Genomic DNA, 12,238 nt, shown 5'->3' with positions numbered 1-12,238 from the left:
CCATATTTAAGCTAATAAAATCATTACTAAGCCAGAACAAGGGAGGAGAAACCTGGGGGGGGGGGGGTTTACAATGCTTAGTACTTTTTCCCTGGGATTTGTTCATTCTAGACTAGGAGGCAGCTGAAAAGCAAAACAGTTTTTAATAGCCTCTAAGTGCTTAGGGATCCAGGCATTGGGAGTTCAGGCCTGCCAAAGATTCTGGTGGACCTGTGGGGAGGGTAAGGTAGATACACATTGGGTAAACCCTTACTGTGGAATGAAATCATAAAGAACTGCATCCCAGCCAGTAAGGATGAACAAGAAGTAAACAGACTTCCCCTATCAGATCACCTCTACATTCATTAATTCTAAATTTAAAATAAGATGATTCCATATTGCTGGTTCACTCAGGCTCCTGGTACATATAAATTCTCACCAAAGGAAACATTCTTGACCTCAGTTTATTGCCACAGTTTTACAAGTATAATATCTAGCAAAAGATATAAAAACAACAAGCCACAAGAGAAAATAATTCACATGAGGAAAGCGCATACAGAACACCCACAGTACTACCATATATTGAAGTGGTAAAACCAAAATTATAAAATGACTATACCTCTAACATCCAGGAAGCAAAAGACAAGATTAAAAATTTTAGAAGATAAATAAAAAATATTTTTAAAAGTTTAGCTGGAATTTCTCAAACTGGAAAATATGAGACAAAATTTAGAATTCAAGAGATAGGGCAGAGTAGAAACAGCTGAGGAGAAAATGAATGATTAAGGCAGACCAAAGAAATAATCTAGAATGAACAACTGAGATTCACGAAGGTAGAAAATATAGAATAGGGAAAACAAAACAATGATAAGGCCTATCTAGGTCTAGCTGGAATCCATGAAGAAAAATAATAGCTTATAACACTGCAAAACTGATAAAAACATGGTCTTACTTTCATAAAAGCCCACAAGCAGAATAAGAAAGCAACACTGATCACATCACAGAGATAAGAAATTTTTTTGTCTAATAACTTATTTCTCAACAGAAACAGTAAGTTCCAAGACAAAGGAATCATAATAAAATCTCATCAAAGAATCCCTCATTCAGAAAACATACCCTTTCAAGAATAAAAACGACATAAAGATATTTTTAGGAAAGTAACAGTGGAAGGCATAATTCAAAATTCTAAAAGGTGTTCTTCAGAAGAAAGATCCCAAATGAGGGTTAGAAACATAAGAAATGAAGTACAATAAAATGTTAAGAATATGTGGAAACTCAAATATTAACATAAAAAAATAGTTGTATAGTATGGGTTTAAGATAGTATGGGTTTAAAATGAGAATCAAATGGAAGCAATGGTATATAAATTGACAACTGGCTAAATATTACTCATATATTCTATAGCCTTTAAATCATGTGGAATGAAGGTAACTTATTTAAGACACTGGTAGTTCAAAGATGCATACTGAAAGTCTCTAGGAATCTAGAAACCACTAAAAACAAGTGGAAAAGTACACAACTTCCAAGTTTATAAAAGGAGAATAAAAAAAGGAAATCCAAAAGATGGTTGAGAGAAAAAGAAACAGTCATACAAATAAGATACATAAAATTAATAACTTCATTAATTAGATTAGATGTTAAATGTACAAAGATTGATGACTGGGTATGATATAGAAATGGTAATAAAGATAAAAAAGATCATATAAATCAAATCTGGTGTAGTTATATTACCATCAGATTAAGTAGACTTTAAGGCAAAAGGCATTGCTAGAAATAATGTATTAATACAATAGTAATTAGATCAATTCATTAGAAAGATACAAGATTGTATTCACCTAATATGGCATCAAAATATATAAAGAAAATTTGATAGAACTCAGGGAGACAACCTACAATCATGGTGGGCGATTTAACAGAAAGGTAAATCAGAAAACTTACAGCTCTAAAAATGTATTTAGGAGTTAAAGACTGAAAAACTAAAAAGCTGAATATCCATCTCAAGAACTTAGAAAAATCAGCAAATTGAACCAGATTTTTTTGCAAATTTTGTAGGAAGAGACAAAAAGTAATGACAAAAAAAAAAACACAAAACTTTCCATTCACAGTTGTTAGGAATTATATTATCTTTGTATAACAACCTAAGGTTTATTAAGAATTAAACTATAGGTTTTAGTAACCTAAACCCATTTTTAAACTTATCACTATAAAAAAAATGCATTCTAAATCCTAGGGAAGTAACTTACATAATCTGAGAAAATAATTATCCATAAATTGAAGGTCCAATGAAGATTTTGGACCAACAGCAAAGATCAAGATAGCTCCTATCCTTAGAAATGTTCACACGGCTTTCATACTTAGGAAAATACTCCTTTAAACATATACATCTTTAATCAGCAACAAATTAACAACATATGCTTAAGAGCTAGTCACCTTTTTCTCTCTCTTCATCACTAGCCATAGCTTCCCAATCATCCAATCCAGCATCCTCAGTTTCTTCTTCCTCTTCTGGAAATAAGTTTTAATCAAAGACACAAAAGTTATCTAGCAATATGAGACTGCCAACAGAAGAAAATGGGACAGTACAGAAATGTTTATGCAAAAAAAAAAAAAACAAAAACATAATTATCTTTGAAATTACCTAAATACAGCTAAAAAGTTGCAATTTTACCATTACTAAATACTTCAATTTCCTTCTGAATATACCACATTAAACAACCAGATTTTGTATTTGAAGTAACTAAGATATTAGAAATTCGAACACTGAAATGTTCCTTCAGTTCTTGAAAAAGGTACATGATCACACTCAGTTCTTGAGGACAAATGAAATTTCACATATCTTTTTTTCCTAATCTTTCAGCTTATACTTTAAAATTTATTTTACTTTACCTTCCACAATACATGCAGATACTATATGTAAATTACATGATCGAAATATAAAATTACACACTTCCCCATTTGAAAATAAAAACAGATTATCATGTGTATTACCCCAGAGCACTCAGAAAGGTACAGTTTTGAACATTAGTGATTTAACAAATGATGACTTTTTTTTAAAACTGAAATCTAAGTAAAACTATTCTAAAATGAAAGATGAAGGTAAGACATGTGGTATTTGCTTCCTTATAAAAACTGTCAACAAGTTTGAAAAAGCCATCTTGAGGAAGAGATAATGAGAACATTACTAAAATATTCTTCTACATTAGCAATTCTTTCAAGTGCTACAAATAACACTAAAATAGTGAACTACTATCAAGCATATCAACCTAATAATTTTCATCATTCTATGTTGAAGTGGGCTCAGATAAATGATCCACTTTATAGTGTAAACAGGAAGGGGGAAAAGAAGGGACGCTATTCTTCAAAAAGTTTCCAAGGATTCTTAAAAGTGTTTGTGTATTATCTAAAACTTCAGTCTATCATCTCTTGATTTGACCAAACATACATTTAACTCTATACTGGCTCTGCTACTAATATCTAGTCATAAGAATTAATAACATTTCTTATGTCTTTTAAAAATCCATACACACCCAAGTTTACTTTTATTTATAAATGTGTTTTATTTGCATACCATTGATTTACAACACTGTATGATTTAAGGAGTCTAGCCCTTATTCAATCAAATGTATGTGTAACCACTGTCTTTTCTCTTAAGAACTTTTTTTCTTAGAGGATACTTTCTACAAATTAAAAATGATTAAGTTGAGTCTATTTCTGATGGAAAAATTTGCTTCTACAGGATTAAGTGACTTCAGAACTTCTTGCCATGACCTAAGATTTCTGATCCATAAAATGATCAAAAAAATGTTAAAACCTCTATCATCTGTATAAAACATTTTGCTGACACTACTGAAAAAAGCAAAATTAAAGTCTTGATGCTACACTTCTTTGAAGTGAAATGAAAACTATCATCTAGAGAAAAGAAAGCTATACAGATATCTGATAATGATAAGACACTTCAATTCTATTATTAGTAAGTTATTAATTAGCTAATGTTACTGGCCTGGTTCAACAGGAGGTGGTAGGTCCTCTTTTTCTGGTATTCCTTGTTCCACAACTTCTATAGCAGAACTTAATTCTATTGGTTCAGACACTAAAAAAGGACATAAGTCAAGTTAATACTTTTTCATTGTGTACCTCCTTTTAAGATATTCCTAAGTGTTGCATAAAAACCAGTCTTACAAACCTGACTTCTTCAGCAACTTTAGAAAACATTTAAACATCAGTCATGTGTTTTATCTGAAACTAGTTTTTCTTTATAGTCAAGGGGGGAAAATGGAAAATTATAGTAGGCTGAAAGTAAAGAAAGAAATAAATACTTCAATTTTTTAAAAGATACTTATTCACAGGGTAGAATCCAGGTGTTTTAAACAAAAAGTACTCTACCACTAGCCTATTGTTAGAATGAGTTGACAATGCTAAATAACAGTAAGAAACAAATTATAGAAAATATTTCAATACATATTTCTGACTTGATTTCATTTTATAAGAATACGTTTTGAAATTAAGGCAAAGGCAAACAAAATTGTTTCTAAATAATAGGTATTCTATATACAAACCTTCCTTATTTTCTAGCTGCTGTGGTGATTTTTTCTTCTTTTTATCTTCATAAATTGGCCTTTTCTTTGGTAAAGAGTCTTTTGATGGCACCTCAACACCTGAGAGATAAAAAATGGACAACTTCAGTTATTGATACTCACATGTCACTTAAGAAATACATCTTTAAAATTTTTACACTTACCTTTTAATCACCTTACAGATTAAAATATAGACCATTTATGGAACTATCTTTTTGACATAAGGCATTTTAAAATTTACATATCATAAAATATTTTTACAAGCACAGTTATGCAACCACCACGTAAAAAAGGTACAGAGCAGTTACATTACCAGTACACTTCTGTATAGTCAAACCCCACTCATATCCTTAGTACTTCCTGACAACCACTAAGCCATCTCAAAATATTTTGTCAAAAATGTCATAGAAATGAAACTTTATATATAGAGAGTCTGGTTTCTGTTGTAATAGATTTGAGGCTCATTCTTATTGCTGTATGTACCAACTTATCAATCTGTGTCATTACATTGTACTGATGTAACACAGTTCTTTTATTCATTCAACAGTTGGACATGAGGTGTTATAACTTAACAATTTTAAAGAAAGACTCTGTACACATTTATTTGCAGGTTTTCATATGAACATTTCTGTGTAATAAATATTTTGGAGTGGGAATAACATAACATTAAGTAAATCTATTAATGTACAGCAAAATAAGTTCTCCAAAGTGACATTACAATTATGCTTCCCTATAGGGAAGCATATGCTTCACATATGGAGAACCTTAATTATTCTGTTCAAATCTTTTGCCCATTTTTAAATATAGTAGTTGGTTTTCTTATAATTGAATTTTGGGTTACCTTTATTATTCTGGCTATTAATCTTTTTACAAATTAACTGATGTACAGATAATTTGTATATATTCTCTCAGTGGTATCTTTTGCAGAGCAAATGTTAATTTCCTTAGTTTTGTTACTTTTTTCTTTATAGGTTAAACTTTAAAAATCACAAATCTTCCTTCTCTAACACAATGTCACAAAGACTTTCTTTTATGTTTTCCTTTATATTGATCTATGCTCCATTTTGAGTTTTTATATAATAAATGAGAGTTTGGAACTAGGTAAGGACTTTTTGGCATACAGATTTCTAATTGTTGCAATACTTCTTGTTGCCAAAACTACTATAGAGAGGGGGAAAATATGAAGACCAATACCTTTTTTTTTTTTTTTTTTAAAAAGATTTATTTGTGCATACAGAATGGGGTACAGGCCAGAGGCTCAGGGGCGGTGAGAGGCTTCACCAGAGACAGAGTTGGGAACAACAGAACAGGCAGATCGAGGAAGTACACTGCTGAGGGGAGCAGCGGGTGGGTCAGGAGAGGTCTGCCACACCATGTGGTCACCTCCGGGGCAGGTGGGAATCGAACTCATGCGGAAGCAGCTCCAGATTCTCAGTGCTGTGCTTTAACCCACGGTGCCACCAGGGAGGGCCAGACCAATACCTTTTTTAGTAACAGGTAACTCTAGTTTACAATATTGTATAGATTTCAGGTGCACAATTTCTCACCTCAAAAACCATATGTAATACACCACATCCACTACCAAATGTCCACACACACTCTGTTGTTCTGCTGATCTATTTGTTTATCCTTTTGCCAGTATCAGTGTCCTGATTACCATGGCTTTATTGAAAGTGTTGAAAGCTGATAGTTGTGAAATATTTCAAATTTGTTCTTTTTCAAAGATATTTTGGCCACTCTAACTCCTTTATCTTTCCACATATATTTTAGAAATAAATTATAGATATCCACAAAATAGTCTGCTACAATTTTGACTAGCACTGCATTGAGCCTACCGATCAGTTTGAGAGAAATGATAGCTAGCAGTAACAAGTTATCCAATCCCTAAGTAGCCAACATCACACACAGAGATAATTGTTTTATTTTCAGTGGTGCTGCTACTACATCTTCTGATCACAAATTTCATTAGCTATCTTTTGTTCAAACTATCAAATTTATGAACTAAATTAACAAGACAATTCAATTCAACAGCGTGAAGTAACCTGTTATATATTGCAGACTAGTATATTCATTGATTCCTTTAATAAGAAATTTTGGATTTTAAAAGATACAGTAAACAACCCTCCCTAGTGGTGCAGCTGGTTAAAGCACAGCACTGCGTAAATGACCTCAGCCGCTTAGGTGGGAGTTCGATCCCCACCCAGGAGGTGATCCTGAAGGCGCAGCAGACCCCTCCTGGCTCACCTGCTGCTCCCCTAAGCAATGTACTTTGTCAATCTATCTGTTCTGCTCCCCACACTGACTATGGTGAATCCTCTCACCACCCTTGCACCTCTGGCCAGTGCCTCAGTTCTGTATGCATAAAATACATAAATCTTTCTTTAAAAAGGTAAGTAAAACATGACACAAAACATTTAATTTTTAATGAAAATAAATTTATAATATGTAAATAATGTCTGCACTGCCATCAAAGATGCCCATATCTTAGTCCCCAAAACCTGTGAAAAGGTTATGTAACATGGTAAAACAGATGTTGCCGATGTTAAGATTAAAGACCTTAAAATAGAAGAGAGTAACCAGATAAGCTCAATCTATCACAATACACTGAAAATTAAGAATCTGTCAGTGAAATATAGACTGCAGTCAGAGGGAGATGTGACTGTGGAAGAATGGACAGTGATGCCACACTGGTGGCTAGCCATAGAATGCATAATAAGGAAGAGTCACACAGATCAGTTTATATCTTAGCTTTGAGACTTCAAAGGCAAGCTGTTTAAACTTTCTGAATTCATTTAACCACCTATATGATGAGAAAGAAAATATGTGCAAGTTTTTTTATAAGGAAACTGTCAAGAGTTTATAACTCAATTACATACTAAATAACATTAAATGGTAGCTATTACTGTAATTACAGAGTAAGCACCAAAATTACTGTAATACAAAATTCTGAATGTAAGTATAGAAAATTAAAGGAGAGCCTAATATATTCTTTTTAAAAGAGCAAAAACAAGACTTTAAATCATCTTAATATTCAAAAATATAATTAATAGTATGTCCCTTGTGAGCTCTAAACTAAAAGGAATCAAGGTTCCTCAGTTAAATAGATGATTCCAGATCTAGGGCAAAAAGTTGGAAGATGAACTTGGAATTATCTTGTTTTTAAAAAAAGCAAGCAAAAAGTCAGTAAACACTGTGCTTATGTGAAAAAAGTCACAAGGAACAAGCTGAATGGGCATCTGCTGGCCTAGATGACTTCATGAAATAACACTTCAATTACATTCATTAATATAAAATATGCATCCCAAAAAAATCCTCATTGGCCACCTTAGCAGATTGCTAGAACACAAATTTGTTATTCTGAAAATAAAGAAAAAGAATCAAGCATTTTTATACTGGCTTTCCTATCCTATATAAACTAAATTTTAGTTAAAGTTTTTCTTTAGGAAAAACCTAATAAATGCACAAAGAAAAACAGAATATTACAATTCTGCAATAGGGAGAACTTAAGCTGTTATTATCAATTGGCCATTAAAATGATTAGATGAAAAATAGAGAACTTTTAAAATGAGTAACTCTGCCAATACCGAAATCCACTAATCAATTTTAACATTATAATAAGTAACACAACCAGATCATGTACTTCCTAATATGAGGCAATGGAAGTGCACAGCACCAACACCAAGTCATTAAGCTGTAACTCTAAGAAGTTATTATTAACAAAGGATAAAAAGAGAATCCAGCATTTTCAGCAAGTAAATGGCATGCCAAAACTAACAGTGATAGTGGTTATTAGTGAGAGACAGATAGAGCAAACTAAATACAGAGTATGAATATAATCCTGATTTGATTATTACAAAAGACACTTTGGAGACAAAGTAGAAAAAATGGACACAAATCAGATTATACCCAATGAATTAACTTTGCTAGATATAGTAATGTATACTCTACCTGTATTACCAAGTAAAACATCCCTATTTATGAGAGAAACAGACTATATATAGTAAAATAATGTGTCTAGACTTCACCTTAAAATATTTCAGGGGAAAAGCAGGCAGAAGGAGATAAAACAAGATTGCAAATGCTGACAATTAAAACTTGAGTAACTGATACACGGGAACTCATTTTTACTGTAGTCTCCATTTTTGCCTATTTTGGGAGAAAACTTAAGGATAATTTATAGTTTTTTTAAATCATAGTACAGAAGTCAGTTCCCTAAAAATTACATTACCTCACCTACTTAAATATTTCTTTTAATGTTATCACTTTGATTTATTACAGCATTTTCATAGGAATTCTTCATTCAATTCCACTCTACTTTAATCATTATATTGATTTGATTGTCTGAGAAAAACTTCTTGATAGATCAATAAATTAAAAATAATACTTACCCTGAGCTTGTAGAAGTTTAAGGGTAGCTTCAGCTCGGGCTCTGGCTTCTCTCTGGGATTTAGTTAAAAGTTTACCTTCTTTTTTCAAGCGTTCTTTTCTTTCTTTTTCTTTTTGCTTTTTCCTTTCTCTTTTTTCTTGTTCCAATCTTTCCTACATAGTACATGTCAAAAAAAAAATATATTAGCCTAATGAATTATAAAACTTTAATGTAAAACAGGGCCCTCCCTGGTGGCACAGCAGGTTAGAGTGCAGCACTGCAAGCCAGCCACGGCTGCTTCAGCGCAAGTTCAATCCCCAGTCCCAGAGGTGACCCACATCGGGTGACAGACCTCTCCTGACCTGCCTGCTACTCCCCTCAGCAGTGTATTTCATCCATCTACCTGTTCTGCTCCCCATGCTGTCTCTGGTGAATCCTCTCACTCCCCATAGCTCTGGCCTGTACCCTGTTCTATATGAATAAATAAATCTTTTTTAAAAAAACTTAAATGTAAAATAATACAAATTTCAAGTTTCTTGAGAAATTTACAAAATATTGTTAGATTACTAATGAAAATATTTCAAATGTTGTACATAATTACTAATTAACTTCACACTAGACTGTCATGACATTAATTTCTGTAAGAAAAATAATTGAACTTAATTACCATACAACTATGAAATTTTTTTACTTAGAAAGTTAAGAGATATTTTATATCAAAAAGATTTTAAGTTAAACACAGTAAATGCAAATTCATAAAAACATACCTCTTCTTTACGTCTGGCTTCTAATTCTTCAAGTCGTTTTATACGTTCTTCTTCTTCTCTTTTCTGTCTCTCTTCTTCTTCTTTAAGCTTAGCCAAAGCTTCCTGCATAGCTTTAACTGTGGCTTTGCTAGGTCCTTTTTTCTTCTCTTTTTCTTTTTCTTTTTCTTCCTTTTCTCCTTTCTTTTTTTTCTTATCTTTTTTCTTTTTGTCTCCTTCATTGTCATCTACCAAAAATAAGAAGCAGGTGTTTTCAGGTCTATAATGGGACAAAAATGTTACTAGTAACAGACTGGGTTATTTAGGCATCAGGGTATCCTAAGAACTTGAGTATTCAGAGCACTGTACACTTGATTCCCTAAAAGAGCTCAGAACAATTATTTTGCCTCCTTGGAAGCCTAAATGATGTTTCTTTGAGTTGTCCCACGGGCTGCAAAGGTAGCAAGAGCAGCCTGTTAGCAGGGAAAACACAATACTGTATCTAATGTACCTCTAAATCTAGAATCTCTGAATTCCAGCTTAAATTCTGCAGCTAGTTTTGCTTCTGTTAAGAGGGGAATAAGAATGATGCCTAGCTCCAGGAAGGGTGTGGAGGGGGGAAGTGAACTACGATGGAGAACTATCGGCATTTTGGTGATGGGAAAGCCATAGTGACGATACCTGAGGGGAGAAAGCTTATACTGCCAAAAAAAATTAAGGAAGTAAAATCATGGTATCTCATTAAAAAACTTAAAATTTGAAAAAAAAAAAATATGGCTACCTTAACAGGATATTATAACAAAACACAAAAATGTAAATAACCATGCTCACAGATCTCTGCAACACTATACTAAACAACTCAAGTTATGTACATTCATGGTATTTTTACTGAAAGATGCCCAAAAATAATTCTACATTAATATAATTTTCTCTTTAAAATCCCATTATATAATGTTCCAAAGTTTTCTAAAGAAAAATTGTGTGAATCATTTAAATTTTAAAGTATTTTGATTTTGAATAAGGGGAATATTGAGTTAGCTTATTCTTTGATAACTGATTTTGATTCAGAGACACGGCTCATTATTGTTTAAAAGGTAATTTCAACATGTTTTTACTTCCTAGTTCATAGGTTAGATTGGGCTTAAAAAAAAAAAAAAAAAACTATAATGAGGCCCTGCCTGGTGGTGCAGCAGGTTAAAGCACAGCACTAAGAAGCTAAAGCCACTACAGCATGAGTTGGATCCCTGGTCCCGGAGGTGATTCACATGGCATGGCAGACCTCTCCTGAGCCACCCACTGCTTCCCTCAGCAGTGTACTTCGTCAGTTGGACTGTTCTGTTCCCTACTCTATCTCTGGTGATTCCTCTCACGTCCCTGCACCTCTGGCCTGTACCCCAGTTCTAAATAACTAAATCTTTAGAAAAAAAATAAAGAACTCAGTTATTTCCTGGCAAGAGTTATAAGGAAATTTTTTAATCAGGTAATTTCTAGCCTATCATCAGTAAAGAGTTGCTTTCAGCAGCAAAATTCTACAAAAATCCTTTTTTCCATAAACCCATTTGAAATATATTTTATACTACATATACATGTTTTATATATAACAGCTTAAACATGAATATCAACGATTACTTAGATCTAATTTTTAAAAGGCCTTTTACAATTAAGTACCTTTACAGTCAATAACAAATGACTTTGTATGTAATGATCAAAACAGATTTAATGTGAATCAAAATGTCTCCTCAATATTACCAACCTTCAGCAGCTGTGGGAGTCTCTCCTTTCTCTTCCGAGGTAGAGGTTGCTCCAATATCAAGAGTCACTTTTGATTTTATAGCTTCCTCTTCAGATTTCTTTTGAGATTCTTTTTGTTTACTTTGATCTTTTTTCCCAGTTTCTAACTCTTCTTTCTCTTTCAGCTTCCTCAGTTTGGCCTTTTCTTCATCTCGCTTCTTTCTTTCGCGCTCTTTCTTTTCTGCTTTCTTTTGGGCCACTGTCTTAATTTTGAAGGAGGAGTCATCATCTTCATTTCCACTCTCTACATTAGGACATGACTTATTTTTTTGATTTTTTTTCTGTCCTTTCCTAGACTGCAAGAATTCATCTGATTCATCACCACTTTCTCCTGAAGAATTTACTTTGGAACGCTCTTTAGTTCTTTTACTGTGATCTTCATCTTCATCTGACCCTTCCCACCTTTTATTTGATTTCTGAGCTTTCCCTTTGGGCTTTTTATTAAGTTTACTAAAGTCATCATTATCATCATCACTCCCAGAATATATTTCCACTTTTGGTTTCACAGTCTTTTTTGATTTAGAATCTTTATCCTCTAATTCTTCACTATCATTATCATCAAAGCTTTGCTTTTTTCCTTTCTGACCTTTCTTCTTTTTATCGTGTTTAGAAGTGGATTCTTCTTCATTATTTTCTGTTGGCTAAAAAATGTACAGTTTTACTGCATGGTACTGGAATAAGAATAGACATACAGACCAGTGGATTCGAGTAGAAAACCCAGATATAAACCCACGAGTTTATGGACACCTAATTTTTGACAAAGGAGCAAAGAAGATACAATGGAA

At 32.9% G+C, this 12,238-nt stretch overlaps 1 protein-coding gene across 1 annotated transcript in view; it reads right to left on the bottom strand.

Moving 5' to 3' along the window:
- The window catches only part of EIF5B (eukaryotic translation initiation factor 5B), a 53,961-nt gene that overhangs the window by 22,207 nt on the left and 19,516 nt on the right, over window positions 1–12,238 (bottom strand). The window contains exons 4-9 of the mRNA XM_004686162.2: window positions 11,416–12,094; window positions 9,687–9,910; window positions 8,942–9,092; window positions 4,536–4,634; window positions 3,980–4,069; window positions 2,410–2,484 (exon numbers count right to left, since the gene is read on the bottom strand). Coding sequence (XP_004686219.1) covers window positions 2,410–2,484; window positions 3,980–4,069; window positions 4,536–4,634; window positions 8,942–9,092; window positions 9,687–9,910; window positions 11,416–12,094 — 1,318 coding nt within the window. The remainder of the gene's footprint in view (window positions 1–2,409; window positions 2,485–3,979; window positions 4,070–4,535; window positions 4,635–8,941; window positions 9,093–9,686; window positions 9,911–11,415; window positions 12,095–12,238) is intronic.

The sequence above is a fragment of the Condylura cristata genome, unplaced genomic scaffold, assembly GCF_000260355.1.
Source record: "Condylura cristata isolate star-nosed mole 26May11 unplaced genomic scaffold, ConCri1.0 scaffold00020, whole genome shotgun sequence".
Lineage (NCBI taxonomy): Eukaryota > Metazoa > Chordata > Mammalia > Eulipotyphla > Talpidae > Condylura > Condylura cristata.
This window is presented reverse-complemented; position numbering and strand designations above follow the sequence as displayed.